Source organism: Carettochelys insculpta, chromosome 13 (assembly GCF_033958435.1).
Source record: "Carettochelys insculpta isolate YL-2023 chromosome 13, ASM3395843v1, whole genome shotgun sequence".
NCBI classification, from domain to species: Eukaryota; Metazoa; Chordata; order Testudines; family Carettochelyidae; genus Carettochelys; species Carettochelys insculpta.
Window position 1 is genome coordinate 15,535,321 of NC_134149.1, and position 20,330 is coordinate 15,555,650.

Sequence of the window (20,330 nt, forward strand, 5' to 3'; positions counted from 1 at the left end):
AAGTCAACAACCTTGCAACTGCCCCCAATGTTGCACAATGATTTTCAAGGCAATGTGGATGTGAATTTTAAAACAATTAGCTAAAAATGGTATGTAGCAGGCCCATCTCAACCTGAATGCTAGAGCGAGCACTGCCCTTTTCTCACTTTAAAAAAAAAAGAACTGGAACCCATTTTGAACAGATTTAAATGTTTCTCACACTGAATATTTCAGATGGTACTAATCATTTTTGTTTCACAGTATTTAAAAAAAAAACAAACCATGACTGTGTGTGTGTCTCCACACCCCAAATCAACATGATGATGCCTTTAAAATAGATATTTTGTTTTTTTTTGGTTTAGTATATTTGGGTTTGCTTTTTCTTGTAAGCAGATAGTTGTAGTCATGCTCTGCAAGGCTTCTTGTCCATCAGCCTCGCCCCCTGCTGGCCTGGCATGGTTAGCTCTACCATGGGGCATACGGCCTTCGAAGGTGTACTTGCCCATGTATGAACTTCCTGAATGCCTGAAATGGCTTGGCATTTGGAGTGGACCCTGGGGAAGCTACTGCAGCCAAGCCGCTGTTCCACCACTGACTGTAGGTATTGGCTGGAGAACTTTGCCACGATCCCCATGCCACTTTGCTGCTGCCTGGTGCATTCATGGGTGTCGCTCATTGATGGTGGGTACAGTTAACTCCAGCCCACCGTGGCTGTGACACAGAAGCAATTGGGCCTGAGAGTGCATGCTTGGGCACCTATGTACTTCAGCTGAAACCTGGTGGGGTAAGCATTCACCAGGAGCCATGCACCCTGTGTCAAAGTGGCAGCATCATCCAGTGGGCTTAGGGTCCCCCCACCCCCCGCCACCCTGCAAAACCAAAAGGAAAAAAAAAACCCAACCCTTTCCAGGCTGTACGCACTCTAGGACCAGGGCACAGCTTTCTGAGCTACCCAAGCACGGGAAAACTTTGCCCAGCAGGCCTGGGCACCTAATTTAGTACCCTACTGTTGGCTTGTCTTCCAGATCCCCAAGCAAGGCTACAGGCTAAAGCATTGCTGTCTCTGCCACCAAGAATGGCCATGCAGCTGACTGGGCTGGGCTTTAGCACATACCTCTCCAGTTGGCATGGACCATTGGCTATTGTAAGCTGGGGCTGGGGGCAATTTACAGGCTTTTTTTTGGGGTGGAGTGCGGGGTGGGGGAGAAGACCTGACTTGCGCGGTGGTAGGGTGCCTAGCCCTCCCGGCTGGTCCAATGCCACTTTTTCCCTCTCCACCCCCACACACACTCTACCACCATAACCTCCTAATGCAGGGTGGCGGGGAAGAGCAGCACATCCCTCCTAGCACTGCATGCAGAACCAGGCCTGGCTGGCACACAGCACACCCAGAGCCTGGCTGGCAGGCGCCTTTAGCCCCCTGCTGCAGCTGCCTACACTGGCGCCCTGGGCAAGCAGAGGTGTCCCCTTTGTGTTGGTGCCCAGGAGGCCTTGAGCCAGGCATGTATCTATGCCTCCAGGAACTCTGCATAGCATTGGCACAGCTAGCCCTGGACCGGGCCACAGGGATGTGCTGTCTAGCCTTTTACCAGCCTCATGGCGCATGCTGTTCTCCCACGCACAGCAAGGGGTTAGCGTCCTCCCTGCCCCAAAACCCTGCTGCTGCCCGATATGGCCCAGGCAGCATGGGGGCTGTGCTGTCGCCCTCGGCTATGAGCCCGAGGCTGCACTACTGCTGGCTGGTGGGACACTGAATGCCTGCTGCAGAGCTCAGCACTCATGGGTGATTGAGGATGGAGTTGCTAGTGCCAGCAAAAGCACTGACTTGCCAGCTCCAGTGGCCTGACCTGGCCCCCATGGGCTGCCCATTGGCCAGGCACTTTACAGAGGACTCTGGGAGCCCGCTGCTCCTGGTGAGCTCTTGGGATTGTGATGGCACCCTCTGCAAGCCTCCCCCCAACCCCCATCCAATGCTAGCAGATGCCCGGCTGGAAATGGGTAGCAGAGACCCTAGGGGGCACCACATGTCAAGACCCCCCTACAAATATGTCACCTTTGAGCATATTTCTGACTCCTGTTGATTTTCTAGGTGTCTCAGTGTTAGGTATGGTAACACTCAGCCTCCCCCCGCCTCCTTTTGTTTGTGACCATAGTGGCGGGGGGCCTGCAGTGAAGCCGCACAGGGGCAGTAATTTTCTCCCTCTACCCTTCCCTCACTCACTTCATCATATCCAGGACTGCTCTCGCCCGCCAACCCCGTGCTGACACATCACATCCCTTCCCTCTCACTTTTACCACTTCCAGTGTAGTCCATTTCTTCTGCACCACACCCCCATACTCCTGTGACATGCGCGACTGTTCTGCTCTTCCTCTTTGGTTCAGTCAGATGAGCTGGCCAGAAAATAACTTTGTCCATTCCTTCTGTTTCACCTGTACTAAGTCAGTTCCTAGACATGTATTGACAGTGACCCATGTTTTGCTCTCTTGATGACGAAGCCTAAGTGCTCACGCCTGCTTACAGGACCTGTATGTTGTGATTTCACCAGCAGGTGTTTAATAGTCATTTATTAGTGAACCCTCATGAGTCAGAAATAAAATACATTTCAATACCAAAATTTAGCATTTGCTTTCATCCACAGCTATTTTTGAAGCCTCCCATTGTTATTGAATGACTCTTTCCTGAGAACAGTTTTCGTGCAGGGAATAATCAGAATGGCCCCTGAGAACTTGGTGGAAGCCAACAAAATGTCACAAAGAGGATTAGTTTGCCATTTTATTTTTTAAAAATGAAATATTCAAAGTACTTCTTTCCTCTCTTTCAAATACCGACACATCATATATTAACTTTTAATATTTACAACATGTTGTTATGATGCTGTTGTAGAAAATGCATGCGTCTGGTCTGAAAAACCAGAGCAAAATGCAAGAGACCATTAACTGCAGCCAAACAACATAAACCTGTACAGTATCCAGCCACTATTCAGCCACAGGAGTTAGAGCAGGAGTAAAAAATTGAAATCTAGTGTCTCCTAGCAACGAGGCTGAGGCCATTATAACACAATTTCTGTAGGATTAGAACCTCTAACTGTTAGGTAGAAACTGAAGCTCTTGGCATACACTGTAAACATCTTTACTTTTAATGAAAAAGCTAATGAGAAATATGTTTTTGACATAGACCTTGTGCTATGTTTCTCTTTCTCATTTATTGACACTTTTGCCAGTAGAATATTAAGATTTTAATGTTTTATCATGGTTCATACAAGTAAAATATCATCAAGGACACAATCTGACATACTAACATTTATTAAGAGGCTAAAGTCCACCACTAAGTCTAAGAAAATATTGTAACTGGCAAACACATTTTCTTGGACAAATAATGTAAGATGACAATGCCAAGACAAAGCCATAGTAAGTCGAACTTGAGTAACTATCAGTTTCATTTGAAAAGTAACTTCTCTCACACTCAGTAAGCTTTTGACCTAATAATGCTTTGTATAAAGGCCAGCCTTAAATAACAGTCAGCATTTTATTTGTGTATTTGATGGGACACAAACATTGTGGCAGTCTGATGTGTGTGTTGAAATGTTAGATTGATCAGTTATGCTGACGTGAGACAGCAGACAAGCATGTTGTCAGGAAGTTATAGTTTTTTTTATGTTAAAATATACTCCCAACCTTTGTATATGCGCGCTTCTTTGTAACTCTCTTGTCTTATGCTACTGTACCTTCACTTCCAATAACATTAAACTCCATTATAGATGTCCTTCTAAAAGTACCTTTTTATAACACACTGTTCCCCCTCCTTTCCCCAGAGTGGTGATGTAAGGAGGTCATGGTGAATGGGAATATGTGCAGATTTTGGGGAAAAAATGCTCTGAAAGTGCAAGAGAATGTGATTTAAAACAAAAAGTCAGCTTCTAACTAGCCTACGAATGAGAGGACATTAAAGAGCTCAAACTAAACAGTTAGAATGTATACAGTGAGTTGCTCACTGTCCTGTTTGTGTATATTTGGCTATATTCTACATAGATATCTGTATACCTTAAAAATGTTCTAGTTTTCCAAACAAACATGAAAGCAAAAGAAACATTAGTTTTCCGCACTATTGTTTTGCTGTCATAAAAATCTAATGTGTATCATCTCATGGTAGGTATTTTGATACAAGATAGTACTAGCATGTGTTGGCTTTTTTGCACTTTTAGAACCAGGTTCCCAACCCAGAATGCAACTATGTGAATAATAATAAAAATATCCCATGTGATTTTTTTATGTTTGTGTTTATCATTTGGGTTTCTAGGCTATAGTGCAAAATGAAAAAAAAAAAAAAGGACTAAGAGAATTGGCTTAGTCATTAAAAAATAAACAAAGGTGGAGACAAACATTCCCTCCCTCCACCTGACATAGTTCTTGAACAAGATGGTGTAGGTCTATTCCTTTACTGGAGCTCTCTTGAATGTGCTTGGTCTGTGTATACAATGATAGCATTGGCCTCCAGTGCTCTTGTATTAATAAATACATTTAATTCTTTTTAGATACGCTATTGCGCTCACCTAAAAATGAAAGTTTTTATTTTTCTCCATTTCATAACCAAACACAATGAAGATATTTTCTTATACCCCTATAATACAGGGCCATGTAATGTCATTTGGTTGTTTATACATCTATATTTTCAAAGACTGCCCAAAAATGTTTCTTAAATTTTCTACGCATGACCTGGAAAAATGCCAAATCTGCTTTCAGAGACAAACTTGTAACACTTTTTGCTCCTTGACCTTTTGGCATAAAAGTGAGAATAATCATTATCAAGGCAGTATTAAAAACCACAGCTGTAGATAATACAAAGTGCATTTCCTGCATATAATACAAATAGAACTTTAAGAAACTAAAGGCACAAGCTAACTAAATATGTATTACATACTAGAAATGCACAGTTCAAGGTAATTTACTATTAAGTAAAGAGCTTCAAATATTGGTTCATAATGGATATTTAAAGCAGTTTGAAAATGATACATTAGTGAATTGCAAAAAAGTATAATTGGTTAAAATATAAGTAAAATAGACTCTAATATTGACATCTTGGATCAGTGATAAAATACATCATCACATTTGAACACACACTATATACAGTTTGTAAATTATTTTTTCATTGATTAAAAGAACATCAGCGTCTGAAGGTCTGTGTTTAGGTTGGTGTGGAGGTATTCAAATTCTCCATGATTTTATGGGAAATTACAGAGACTGGAGATATAACTACCAGACTTGGTGAGCTCACAGTGCTGTATGTTAGTGAGTGATGAGCCCAGTTGCAGTATTTGGATGTGGATTTCTTATCCACATTCCTCCAGAGTTTGAGCTGGTGTGTTGATGGCATTCTTCTGGATCAGTTTATCACCAACCTGATCTCGCACCAGGGAAACCAGTCATTGACTTCAAGGGGAGCAGGCCTGAGTCCATAAAGGGAGGCCCAAGTTGTGAAGTTGAGAGCTGGATCCAAATTTCCAGAAAGTTTGGTTGGGTTCTCACCTACAGTTCCAATTCAGGCTCATCTCTAAATTCACTACCGTTTATTCTACTTGTTCCAAAGCAAAAGAAAACAGGAAAGGAAATAAGAGAAAAAAAAAAACCCAAACACTGCTCTGGGCAAAAGTAAATCTGACCAGAGATGATTAGGTTATATTTACTTTGTTTTGGTAAAAATGTGCAATAACGTAAGTGTTATAGATACACAGGTTCTAAAATAAAATTCTAATCCCCTTTGAAATTAACAGAGGAAATTTGCATACAACCCCCCACCAAGACAAGGAGGTCCTTTAAAAATGACAGGTTAAAAGAAGGATCACACACTTTGCTATGAAATGATTATGTTGACAGCTCATGATAACCTGTGAATTAAAATTCATGCCCATCAGCATGAGACTTTGCTATGTGCTCTGCTGACTGAGCCGGAAGAACAGAGAATCATTCCCCAGATGTCCAACACTTATAGTCCACATTTAAGTTTCCCAAACTCTGACCCTTTTTTAGCACACAAACTTTGAATCAGATGGGATAATTATTAATGGGAGAAGGGGCTAAAGTGACAACAAAAAACTGATACCACTCCAAGTTACAAACCAATCCTGAACCAAACAATTCCTGTCCAGTGAACACAAAGGACATAGGGGCGTTATTCTCTATAGTAAGATGGGGCTTTTTTCACCCTCACTGGCACAGAGGGCATGAGTGAATCCTTCCAGAAGCACGGCTTTAAGTTTGTCTGGGAGGCCATGGAAATACTACAGGTTGAACCTCCCTAATCCAGAACTCTCTAGTCTGGCAACACCCATGATCTGGCATGATTTTAGTTAGTTTAGATGAACACTTATCCTGGGTGTGGCCAAGTTTCCCGTGATCCCATAAACCTTGTTCACAGCCACCAGCCCTGATTCTCAATGTTCTGTACTCATATTTAGCTCTAATTTACCCCTAAGTGCCTTGCAAGAGCCCAGTAAGCAGTGAAAATGTTGGTAATGTGCCATACAATATTGACCTACCGTGGTCCAGCAAATTCGGGTGTCTAAGACTGGCCAGGTCCCAAGAGGGGAGGATGAAAGAGGTTCAACTTGTACTGGCAGAGATTGCTTGGGATGCACTGAATCAGGGCCTGATTTAAAGGTCATTGAAGTTGATGGAAATACTCTTATTGACTTTAGAGGGCTTTAAAGCAGAAACTTGTGCATATTTTTGTCCACTTTTAGCAGATTGATGGCTAGCTCTGGCACCTTGTGCAACACCCAGTCATGGGAGACTTTCAGACAGCAGGCTTCTGTGCTCGGAGTTATGCCAGCAGAATCAAGTGTAATCCAGATCTGACTAAAGCCCTTAGGGAGAGAATCAAGAAGACTGCCACATATAAAACCCTTCACACAACATGACATTTATCACTGAGAGAATGGGAGGTGGCTATGGATGAGTAAAGATAAACGCAATACAGGACAACCATTCTGTACTACTGTATCCGATGCCTATGGTGTCTCCCCATTTTTCAGTCTGGAAGTTCCTTTCTTGTGAAAAGCAAATAGTGCTGATGCCAGGCTCTAAATACAGGCCTGTGGCACTTACTCTTGGAAGCCATCCCATTAAAGTCAACGGAAGAACTTGTGGGAATAAGGACTACTTAAACCAGTAATGGTTGCAGACTGAAGCTCTCTAACCTCTTTAATCATCTGTGAATTACTAAATGAATGAAATAAGAAGAGATGTAGCTTCAAGAAGAAAGCAGAGCACACCAAATTCTTAAATACTCTGCATGTGTCTCTGATTTAAACAAGTGGCATCTAAGCTGTGTTGAACTCTGCTTCTGAAATTTTGAATACTGCCACACAAGAACTAAAAATCTTCACTGTCGTCTCTCAGAGTTAAACAAACAATATTAAAATACCATCTTCTGTCACATTTAAAGGCAGTTGGATATGTGTTTTCCTCTATATTTATATATACAGAGTTCTGATCTAGAAAAATCAATACAATAAACCATTTTATGTTTAAAAACAGGCAGTCTTTGGTGACGCAAAGGCAGAGGTTTTCTTTGTTACCTCCTGCCTATTTCACTCTGTCTCATAAAGTGAATATTGTTGGCACTGTCAGAAAGTTCAAGATACTGCTCCACAGATAAAACAAAATATCCATCATAGCCTTGTACCCTTCCAGTGCTTAAAAGCTGCTGTTTCTCTCCCTCTGTCCATGCTCTAATGCCTTCTTCTCCTTCTTGCAGACGTCTTTGCTCCTTAGTCCAGGCCTGAGCTACTGCCCTCTGCCTGGCTATTTCTAAGACATGGTTCTTTTCTTCCTCAATGGTTGTCCCATAGCGAACATTAAAGCACAAAGCACCATGTTGGAGCTGTATATCAGCAAACCGTCTAGTCCTCCCATTTATCACAGAAGTCATCTGAAACACAGTGACATTGACGCCATTCTCCAAAATGCGCCGGCCTCCTGTGTTGCCTATTAGAGCCAAGTCTTCCTCCAAAGACCCCAGCTTGATGAAATAGTGTGTGTCTCGCCCTTCTATGGTAAAATGTAGGTTCTCAAGATAGTGAGCATTGTTAAGGATGGCAGCAATGCGCCGGCTATCCTCGTTTGCTACGCCTATAATGTCAGCAGTCACTATCCCATCCTTAATGGCAAATTTGATACCTTTTCCAAAAACTGAGGGGATGGCCGCAAACCTGGCTTGTTTTCCTTCTTCCAGGCACCTCCCGTCACTGTACCGGGGGGTCATGGGAAGCTGGTCCAATGATATAAAGTTCCTAAGTTGTTTTTGCAGCTCACACTGAATGCCAAGGATAGTCTAGAAATGCAAACATCAACATGGTTAGAGGTAAAAGATTTTTACACACTTTATTACTGTCCCATATGATATATAGTGTCTACTGATACCTCTCGCTACTGTACTGTAAAATTTACCTGTAAAGAATCCTGCGCATGCATGTGGTATGCTAGCAACAAGAAAACATTATAGTAATAAACTTTACAGTGGCCTATTTGTACTGCTTACAGTCTTTTGGACCCTTCAGTGTCCAAGCATCAAAAGAAGGCTGCATTCATCACATATTTGTATCCTCCTACATGAAAAGTAATCTTGGTGAAAACTGCTTATCTTCTCCTAAAAACTGCTATTTTAATGGCATGCCCTCATGGGACTGGGGAGACCTAAGTGTAGTTCCCTGCTCTACCATGAACACCATGGGTGACCTGGGACAAGTCAGTGTTGTTCAATTGTCTATGGGTAAAAAGGGAATAATAGGCTAGAAGAGAGGTTTTTCACATGACAGGGCATGAACTCCAGCTAGGAGTGTGACAAGCTTATCAGAGCCCTCTCAGCTGCTGGGACCAGGCTCTCTGTCTGTCTCCTTGACACACTTCAGCAGCCACCAGCTGGCAGTTACCCTCCTCTGCTAGGGTTCTGTCTCAGACATTGCAAAAGGGAAGCTGAAGACCTCCTCAGGAGTACTGACCCTTTGCCAGACACAGCCCCCACTCCGACCTGAGGTCCCAGGCCCTAAAGTCCCATCTGCTTCACTTGCAGGACAAGCCAGTGCAAGGGAAGTGGATGGGGCCATGCTGAAGAGCTGTGGCCAGGAGAGGTCTGTGCCCCATATGGGGGCAGTAGTCATATGGTGCAGCCTTCTGCTCTCCTCTTCAGTGTGGAAAGTTGGGGGCTGAAGCTGGGTACCCACTGCTCCTGTGCTCTCAACAGAAGGATCCCTGAGAAGGGTGAGCATGTGATGTGAACTTCTGAAGGGGAGTTCAGCAAAAGAAAGCATGGGAACATCAGGAGTAAAATAAATCCATCCCTTAAGGATGAATACATTCAAAATCCAGAGGGTATGAAATGCTGCAGTAATGGAGGCCATCTAGGTACCTAAGAACAATAGATAGATCTCGTGCCTGATCCTGGAATCCTTACTCAAGCAAACTCCCACTGACATCCATCCATTCATTCATGTTTTTTTATGATTCTCATTACTTACTATTTCACATTATCTGAGGGACTTCCGGGGAAGTTTTGCACATGTTGGGCTCTAAAAATAGTGAGCCCGAATTGTCATCTCTTTGTATCTTCCATACTCATTTATACCCAGGCCAAGAGAGTTTAAAATGCTACTACTTGAATGAGGCAGCATTTTTACCGCTTTACATGGCTACACAAGGTGAGAGGCAGTAGACAATCAGTCCCTTCTATTCTACCTTAGTTTGTAAATCTATTGTAAATTTGTTGATAGATGTTTGTTAAGGGTCGCATCTGGAAAGTGACTGTCTGCTCAGGTCTGTATTTGTGCAGTTGCACTGACTGGTAGCCGTCAATTGCTGAAACATGGCTAGTTCTGAGCATAGACAAAGCCTGAAGTAAGTTTGAGATGCAGAGCTAAAAAAACTAGATCACCACCATGCTACTGTGCTAAAAAAATCTGTTCTACCACAGAATATTTCTACAGAGAAAGAGACTTTTAAAGAGTTAATATTTTAGAATTTTTGCATTTCTCATTGTGCATCATTCCAGTAAAAGCTGGTGATCTGTTGATCTCATTTGCACTTAAAATACCTATAATTTTATTATATGAAACCTACAACTTGCAGCTTGTTTTATTTTCAAACACACACCTTCGTTCTTTCTGCTCCTTTGCTTAGGAGGAGAAATCAGCAAAAACCTGCAAAATTAAGGCATTATCTTCCTTACAAAGACTCTCCTCTGCCATGATATCTACCCAAAAAACCCCCCAAAAACAAAAAACATCATAATAAGACCAATGGTGTGCTAAGGCCATAGCCTAGCATTTCAAACTCTAATGTCCCATTGTTTCATTGTACTCCACATCAGCTGCCCTGCAACAATCTCCACTCCTTTGCCTTATATTCAAATTATAAACTACTTGGGCAGAAACATCTTTTTGCTCTGTTTTTGAACATGGTGCCTAGCACAAAGGGATACTGAAATTATGGAAACTGGGAATCTTTGACCCTATGGTAATAAAAGAAAAATAATGTGGGAGTAATTAACAAAAATATCCTCAATTAACCGAATTGTTCTTAACCTGAAAATCCCTCCTCAGATCATGATGATCTGGGCTTTTTTTAAAGATAAGATTGAATGTTGTTTTATGTACATTATTGTCTAAATGTATTTTTAAATCAGATTTAAAAATGGCCCAATTAACCAGCAAGCAGATCAGTTGCTTTTGTAGGCAGACTTTTGCTAACCTTTCCAGGATCCCACTCCTGGGTTTTTGTTTGAAGCTGTGAAAGTTCATATGTTGTCATCAAAGTTTCTATCTCTGGTTTTGGAAATCCAGGAAGGACATTGTGTAGCTGGAAACCGAACAGCTCAAGCCAACTTCCAATGTCTACAAAACAAAATCAAAGAACCCTTAGCCACACAATTCATCGGAGGCAGAATGTATTTTGTATTTTCTATTTCTAGGAAAAGTGACCCAGACAATAAAGTCAGGAGGAGAAGCAAAAGGGACAGTGCTAGCTCTGCACTGACAGAGGAAACCATGATTCTCCATTCTGGGACAACTGAAATTAGAACAACCTTTGCAGCTAGACATCCTTTGCCAAGACCTAACCAAACCTCAAAGCATCAATAACTGAACTGCCATCTTGATTTTTTTTTTTCAAAAACCAAAGGAAAATATTGTCTCTCACAGTGTAGCTACCCTGAGTTTTGTATCATACTTTACTTCTAGCTAGGATGGAAACGAATTCAGAAAATGCTGCCTCAACTTTTTGCAAATTCTAGTACTTAGCAAAGACAGCCGATGCAGCTATTTGCTTGCTTTATTGACTGGCTGAAAGGTCACAGAAAATAGATAAAGCTATATGGGTAGTAGCAGGTTAAATACATTCAATTAAAATTTATGCAAGTCGAGAGTCAACTCCTCTCCTTTGATCCATGGACATGGATCCATATAAGGATTTCACCCATAAGCATTATAATAGGATTTTTTTTACCTGTTGTATACTTAGCAACGTCTTGGATTCTGCCAACTGGGTAGTTATTTTCAAATGAGTAGAGATTAAATGGTTTGGGGATGGTGTTTAAATGTTTCCACACGTCATGATTTGGTGTTGTCCAACGTCCAGCAATGACATCATAATCCCTTTGACCCAAATGCACTAATTTAGTAAGAGAATCATAGAGCCCTCCATGAAAACCAATGATAACTTGAAAATCTGGGTAAGTGTCCTGGTAGATGTCTCCATATGGTGTGTACAGAATTTCTTTTATTACTTGGCCCCGACTGCTAAAGACAGCTAGTGGTGTGCCAGTGTTGTCACAAGCAACATAATATTCTTCTCCACTGCTCAACTCCATAGCAATGAGATGGCCTTGAAGATCATAATACAGGGATGTTATTTCTGAGCTAGTATGATTGTATAAATGAGTAACTCTTATTGGATTGGAGAGATCAGCATAAAAGAACTGTAGGTGCTGTCCTAGACTTGATTTACTTGCAACTCGTCGCCCTAGTCCATCATAACAGTATTGCACAGTCCAACCAGAGACTTTGTTGTAAGCTCTGTTCAAGAGACCATTGGAGTTATATTCAAATATTTCATTGCCTCTTTGTCTAAGAAAACCATCTTCATCCATTTTGTATTGAATTTCTCCTAGTCTAGTGATGCGATCTCTAAGATCATATCTCAGAGGAGTGAGACGGGCACTGTTTCCATGACTAAGCAAGTTGATATTTCCATTAAGGTCATAACTATAACGCCACTGGGTTTTGTCATTCACAGAGACAGTTTGAAGTTGACCATCAGCATCATACTCATAAAAATACCTTGTTATGTTGGCATCTACTCCAACTCGTATATCACATATCACCATACGACCCATATTGTCATACTGAATGGTCATCCAATAGGCTATGGACTTAAGGATTTCATATTGCACCTCAATCACCTGACCATTGGCACTGAAAATCTTCGTGTGTTTCATCACTGTGGTAGTTATAACTTGGTTTAAATCATAATTGATCACACTGAATTTTCCAAATTGTTCAGTCCTTCCAGATACATCAACATATCGGTACAGATCTATAGGAAGAGGAGTTTCATTTATCATGGCCTGCATGCTGGTGACCCGAAAATTATTGTAACTGTAGTCAAATCTGGCATTTACAAGGCCTTCTTCGCTAAATCTGAAGATCTGACGACCAATAAGAGGGCCTATATAGCAAATAAGCAGAAACAAAAGAAAACCAAGAAAAAATGAATTAGGCTCATAGTACATATATACTATACATACATATATACATAAAGAACGAAAAGATTAATTGGAAGGCATCCTTGAGTCTTACTGCTATTTAACTACAGGTTGAACCTCTCTCGTCTGGCACTCTCAGGACCCAACCGGTGCTGGACGAGAGAATTTGCTGGACTATGGGAGGCCAATATTGTCTAGCACATTACCAACACTCCCACTGCTTTCTGGGCTCTTAGAAGACATTTAGGGGTAGATACAGCTACATAACAGCACAGAACACAGAGAAGTAGGACTGCTGGCTGTAAGCAAACTTTATGGGATCACAGGAAACTTGGCCACATCCATGATAAGTTGCCATCTGATTAACTAAAATCATCCCAGTTTATGGATGTTGCCAAATGAGAAAGTTTCAGATTAGAGGGGTTCAACCTATATAGCACCTTTAAGTTAGAAAAATGTTAAATTGTTCTCTTGTGGATTTATTTAGTGTACTGGTGCTCCTTAAATACTTATTACTTTTCTTTTAAACTAATACAATTTACATATGTCAAAATATTTACCTATAAGCAGATATAAATTTGAATTCATTTTTTAACACACATAACATGTTCCTGATATAAATAATTCCTTTGAATTTGTTGTGACAGAGAAGTTTGAAAATACAAACAGCAGAGCATTTGATTTATTATTTAGCAAATGTCCACATACTGGAATAAGAAATAATCAAATATGAGAGCCATTTCATAGTAAATGATAACAAGAACATTTCATATCTCAAATAGGACATCTTTTACTTGTCTGTGGACAGACAAACTGACACATTTTTTTTTCTACTGATTTCATCGGTAGGCCTGATTTCAAGCTTTACAACAGATAGCGTTTACTGGCATAGGTGCTAGCTTTCTCTCTAGCTGGGGAGTGCTTGTCCCTCTCTGCCTCAGGTCCTGCCCCTTCCCTCAAGTCCCTGCCTCTTCCTGCCCCTGTTCCACACTTTCCTAGAAGCCTCTGCCCCACCTCCTCCCCTCTCCACCCAGAGCTTCCTGAACACTGTTGGTCAACTGGTTGCTGTGCTCTGTAAGCACTGGAGGGAAGAAGGAGGGGTGGGCAGGGGACTTACATAGGGCAGAAAGTGGGGAAGAAGTGCAGAGGGGGGGGAGTATGGTTGCCTGTGGATGCCCTGCACTACAAATTTTCCCCCATGGATGCTCCAGCTCCAGGGCACCCATGGCATCAGCACCTACATTTCCAGGAGCAGAGGCCACAGCTTTACTACAAAGGGGGACTGTATTGCCTTGAAAAAATATTGATAGTTATATAGGTAGAATTACCAGTTTGTCTGTATCTGATGGTACAGATGAACCCATCATGCATTAAGTGTATTGTTTTAATAACTCCAGAAGATTCTTCATATGTAAATGTGACTTGAGTAGTGTCATAAAGAATCTCTGATAGTCGGGATTGTTTGGTATATTTGTAAAGGACCCTGCGACCTGTTCCAGGATACAGTATTTGCAAAAGACGTCCATCTCTGGTGAAATCTTGTATGAAAGAAGCCGTGCTGTCTGGTGGGGTGTATATATTGCGATAGTACCCAACTGAAAGCATGGTTTGCAAACTATGGCGCACCATACTTGGCATAGTGACTGAGAGCAGATAATCTGATTGGTCATATTCAAAAATGTAGCGCCGCTGGCTGTGCAAGAGGACCATCACAGACTGCAATGAAATAGAAATGACAGCGTAAATAACTGAGCAAACAAACTACTATTCACAAGAAAATTAAATACCCACTGAAGCAGATATCCATTTCTATTGCTTGTTCTTATTCTCTGTACAATAAAAGTAATATTCTGAGCTTTGGTAAACGTGCCACTGAGAGAGAAAAAAGATTGAAGTAACATTGGCTGTGAGGACCCAAAATTGTCCAGGCAGATGGAACTCTCAGCATATTGCATGACAGTAGGCTGCTTTGAAACATGTTAAGGTTCCTGCCCAGATGCAAATTCAGGCAGAACCTCCCTCACTAACACAAATAATGCACCCACAAATGTTCCTACACAGTGAGAAAACAGGCAACATTCACGGTTGCTGATGATTCCTTTAGCTCTTATTGGCCTCCCATAATGCTTATAGCAGCTAAAGAGCTTTGCTCTCCTCAGAACAGCACTTTGCCCATCCCCAGTGTACTCTTCTCTGCTCATGGCCTACCACTAACACATGTGAATTTCCCAAGATTTATTCAGGAGTCAAAATTGTGTGAGTGCTTTTTTTGTGTGTAAGTATTTTTATCTCTGGTGGTTAATAACTTGTAAACTAATTTCTGTGAATAATTGATATTTACTGTGTGGATTAGTTGTAGCTGGTCAGAGGAATCACAAGATCTGCTTTCTGTTTCCTGACTAGATAAATGAGCCAATGCTTTTGGCAGAAATATTTCTGCTTGCTAATTTAAAATTGAATCTCTGGAAACTTTTGTTCTCCCCGTTGGGAGCTGTCATTGCAGAAATAAACACAATAAAAGTTTAGATTGATTATTCACAGAAAGTCTTTGCAATATTTGCCCAGGTGTACGAAGTACCATGGCTGTTTTTGGGTATGACAGACCCTGGCCACATAACACGAATTGCAGTGTAGGCTCATTAGAGCAAAGTAATTAGATTCTGATCCCAATTCTACAATGCACTGAAGCACATGAATGTCCAGTCTGATCTACGTGCTTTGTATGATTAATGCGAAAGCGCTCAGCAACATTGCGACCATCCTTCTAGGGCACTAGAGCACTGGGAATGAATTTGGAAAAAACAACTAGTGCCTGAGCACAAACGCTAGCTGGACGGTGGACAGATAGAGTTCCTGCAAGATGCCGAACACTCTAGCCCTAAAACAGTTGACTCAGACAAATAGCTAAATGTCTACCCAAAAGAATGTAGATAGATAAGCCCATCTTCTTTACATTTCTCTCTCTTTCTCCCTCACTATATATTTCAGCCTACCTTTGGTGAAAGCCATCTGTCACTTGTACTCAGGCCAAAGATCATCAACATTTACCATGCTCAAGTTACCCAGTGCCAGCAGGTGAAGACAGACTTTCCACCCAGCTTTTCCTGATCACTTAATTGCTGTTTGTCAGACATTTATAACAAACACAGAGCGTTTATTTTATTTTCACTTTCCCATCCCTAATCTGCAGTAAACCACTGACTGAACGCTGCCTCTGCCCATGTGACGACTCTCTTGCCATAATGCTCCCCGGTTTGCCATTGACAGAGTATGAATAACGCTCAGAACCATCTCTAATGTAACTTTAGGGCCCTTTTGTGCCATTTTCACAGCACTTTGGGTTTTTTCCCCACTATTGTCCAGGACAGCAAAAGGACAATTACAAGGAATGGAGATATATCCTAACCAGTATTATGAGTGTGTACTATAAAGATAATAAACGGCAATGTACTATTTATTCTAAAAATGCTGGAGTAGATTTTAAATTATCTGTGCAAGGGAGTCCTAACTGATTTACAACGATTTCATGGTCTAGCTCATAAAGCACCAAAAAAAGCTATCATTTTATAAAAGCAGAAAAGATATGGTGAAATTCGCCAGGGCTGATAAACAACTAGAAGTCAGCTTGGAATCTCCATTGAGAATACACAACAGACACAGTACTAAAAATGGCCACAAGATGGCACTTCTGCTCAACATTCAGCTGCCCAAGTATTTTGTCTGGCTGCAAATACAGCAGGATTTTAGAAGAAGTGAGCTTTGTTTTTTTTTATAAGAACAAATTAATTAGGGTGACCAAGATAAATCCAAGAATCTTTCCTGTATCATTATTACGGTGCTTACATATAGGAACCTTAACCCTAGGACAAGGAGGAACCCTATTCCTCATTCCTTGTACCCTACAAATAGCCCGAAAACAAAGGAAGCAATTTCTACTAATTGGAACCCAAACCCTAGCTCCAAGTGCTTTTGAAAATTCAATTACTTAGAAAGGAGTGAAATTAAGTGCCATGATTAAGCCACAAAGAATGTTAATCAATCAGATGGAAAAATTAAAACTAGAAGCTGTAATTTTACTAACCAAAGGGAATGCCCTTGTTTTTAATATTTTTAATAAAAATAAAATAAAAAATAAACAAATTGTGGTGCTATGAGGATTCACACAACTACAAATTCAAAAACTTGTTACAAAATTAACACAACTAATTATTTCTCAGAGCAACCCCACAAACTTTTCATTTGCTGATTAGTAACAGAGAGCTAGCTGTGCTAGTCTATATACTACCAAAACAAAAAAGCAGTAAAGTAGCACTTTAAAGACTAACAAAATCATTTATAAGGTGATGAGCTTTCTTGGGACAGACCCACTTCTTCAGACCCTAGCCATACCAGAACAGACTCAATATTTAAGGCACAGAGAACCAAAAATAGTAATCAAGGTTGACAAATAGAAAAAAAAACTATCAAGGTGAGCAAATCAGAGAGTAGAGGGGTGGGGGTGGGGGTGGGGCAGGGAGTCAAGAATTAGATTAAGCCAAGTATGCAAAAGAGCCCCTATAATGACCCCGAAAATTTGCATCCTGGTTCAAACCATGTGTTAATGTGTCAAATTTGAATATAAAAGAGTTCAGCAGCCTCTCTTTTCGAAGTGGTATGAAAATTCTTCTTCAGTAAGACGCAGACTCTTAAGTCATTAACAGAATGGCCCACTCCATTAAAATGTCAGCTGACCAGTTTGTGGATCAGGAGTGTTTTTATGTCTGTTTTGTGCCCATTAACTCTTTGTCTAAGAGAGTTTGAAGTTTGCTCTGATCCTACTGACAGAGACCAAAAACTACAAGATCTTTACCAAATATTCATAAACCTGAATTACCCGCCAGGAGAAATAATAAAAAACAAATCAACAGGGCCAGACAAATACCCAGAGACCAGCTACTCCAAGATAGGCCCAAAACCGCCAAGAACAGAACATCACTGGTCATTACCTACAGCCCCCAACTCAAACCACTGCGACACATTATGAAAGACCAACAACCTATCTTAATCAGGATGCCACACTCCAGAAGGCCCTAGGTGACAGGCCTGTTCTCTCCTACCGACAACCTCCCAATCTTATGAGGATCCTCACCAACAGCCACAGTCTGTATTGCAGGAACACCAGTCCTGGGACTTTTCCTTGCAACAAAGCCCACTGCCAGCTCTGTCCACATATCTATTCTGGGGATACCATCACTGGACGTAACCAGGTTAGTCACAGAATCATGGGCATATTCTCATGTTCCTCAACTAACATCATATATGCCATCATGTGCCAACAATGCCCACATCCTTTGTACATTGGACAGACTTCAAACATTCTTAGACCAAGAGTTAATGGGCACAAAACAGACATAAAAACACTCCTGATCCACAAACCAATCAGTCGACATTTTAATGAGTGGGCCATTCTATTAATGACTTAAGAGTTTGCGTCTTACTGAAGAAGAATTTTCACACTACTTTGGAAAGAGGCTGCGGAACTCTTTTATATTCAAATTCAATACATTAGCACGTGGTTTGAACCAGGATGCGAATTTTCTGGGACATTATAGGTGTTTTTTTTGCATATTTGGCTTAATCAAATTCTTGACTTCCTCCCACCCCCCACCCCTCTACTCTCTGATTTGCTCACCTTGATATTTTTTTTTCTGATTTGTTTCAAACTTGATTACTATTTTTGGTTCTCTGTGCCTTAAATATTGAGTCTGTTCTGGTATGGCTATGGTCTGAAGAAGTGGATCTGTCCCATGAAAGCTCACCTAATAAATTATTTTGTTAGTCTTTAAAGTGCTTTTTTGTTTTCATTTGCTGTATAGGGAACGCTCGCTGGTGACAATGTCCACTGCATGAATGGTGGATGGTGTCTGGCATGTCTGACTTTCATTAACTCCCATAGTTGTATGCAGTGCTGTTGTAACTGTGCTGGTCCCAGCATATGAGAGACAAAGTAGATGAGGTAATATGTTTTATTGTACCAGCTTATGTTGGTGAAAGAGATGAGCTCTCGAGCTTACATGGACGTCGGTTCAATAAAAAATATCACGTCAACTACCTTGTCTCGTTAACTCCCATGGGAACTCAACACAAACTAGGAAAGGACAAACTGGCTCAGAAAAGTTAAAGGGACAGACCCTTCTAAAATTTCAGGCCCAGAGGAGAAATATGATGATACCTTCATAAGCTATTCTCACGGGACTGCCTGAATATGAAAAGAAATAGATCTGAAAACATGTTTACTTGTGAGTTTCAGCTCATTATACAGACAGAAGTGTTCCTGACAAATTTGTCTTAAGCAAACTTTGTAAACCTCTATGCTTTGTCAACCTTATTAACAAATGGAGATGCTGCAATGTGTGTAGACCAGGGAAAACTCATATTTTTATGTGTTTCTATGATATATGAGGCTTCCCTCTGTGTTACACTGAAAATTTTTTGATGATCAGACTGAAATACCTTTAAATGCGCATAAGTGAGCATATCTTAAAAGTACACATTTACAACTTTAGAATGTAACTTCAAAGTCACTGGATTTCCTAGTCTATAATATCACCTGTCAACTTTATTGCTTGTCTTGCTTGAGTCATTTCTCCAGATTGCTGTGGTTAACAGCTTGGAAAATGTTTTCAAAGTCATGGTATCTTTGCAAAAAAGCAGTCCAGTAGCACTTTAAAGACTAAGAAAATAATTTATTAGGTCATGAGCTTTCATGGGAGAGACCCACTTCTTCAGATCATAGCCATACCAGAATAGACTATGATCTGAAGAAATGGGTCTGTCCCATGAAAGCTCACCGCCTAATAAATTATTTTCTTAGTCTTCAAAGTGCTACCGGACTGCTTTTTTGTTTTGATAGTATATAGACTAGCACGGCTCTCTCTCTGTTACTATGGTATGTTGGATGTTTTCAACTGTTGCAACTATCTTTTTCTAGCTGTAGAAGAGTCTCTTTGGATTAATTTACTGTATCGACTGAAATGCTCTTGAAGGAGTGACACAAAGAAAACACGATGTCCCACTTTGGAGTATGTAACTCTTGTACCCTTGTTGTGTGACCTATATCTCTAACAAGAATTGCAGGTGTTGGTTGAGGAAACTCAGGGTGAATCTATACTTAACGGCTGACTGATTGCGCTGTGGTCGATCTTTGAGAGTTCTATTTTGCCATGTGTGTTGGGTAAGGGACATTGGCGTGAGCACAAAGACCCCGATCTACACAGGGACAGGAAGTTGATATGTTGATTCTAGCTACATTAATGGTATAGCTAGAACTGTGTATCTGGGATCGACTTTCTGCCTTTGTGTAGACCAGGCATCAGTCATGAAACCTTTATAAAACAAATGGAATAATTGCTTCCACTTCCTTTTATTCTTTTTCAAAAGAGCAAATACAGTGCTCCTGAAAAATTTTGGAAAGTCTTGGGAGCTATTATCTTTATGCACAGGATACAATACAAGCAGTGGCACTATAAACTTCCGTATGTGGTTGCATAATGCTGACCTAAAACGGCCACCTCTGAGCCAAAGGCTAATTCAGTTTCAATAGCCTTTAAGTACTTGACTT

At 41.0% G+C, this 20,330-nt stretch overlaps 1 protein-coding gene across 1 annotated transcript in view; it reads right to left on the reverse strand.

Annotated features, from left to right (window-relative positions):
• Window positions 1–2,503: 2,503 nt before the first annotated feature.
• The window catches only part of TENM1 (teneurin transmembrane protein 1), a 516,043-nt gene continuing 498,216 nt past the window's right edge, over window positions 2,504–20,330 (reverse strand). Inside the window, exons 29-32 of the mRNA XM_075007401.1 lie at window positions 14,059–14,446; window positions 11,473–12,693; window positions 10,720–10,862; window positions 2,504–8,308 (exon numbers count right to left, since the gene is read on the reverse strand). Of these exons, the coding sequence (XP_074863502.1) occupies window positions 7,550–8,308; window positions 10,720–10,862; window positions 11,473–12,693; window positions 14,059–14,446 (2,511 nt within the window). The 3' untranslated portion in view covers window positions 2,504–7,549. The remainder of the gene's footprint in view (window positions 8,309–10,719; window positions 10,863–11,472; window positions 12,694–14,058; window positions 14,447–20,330) is intronic.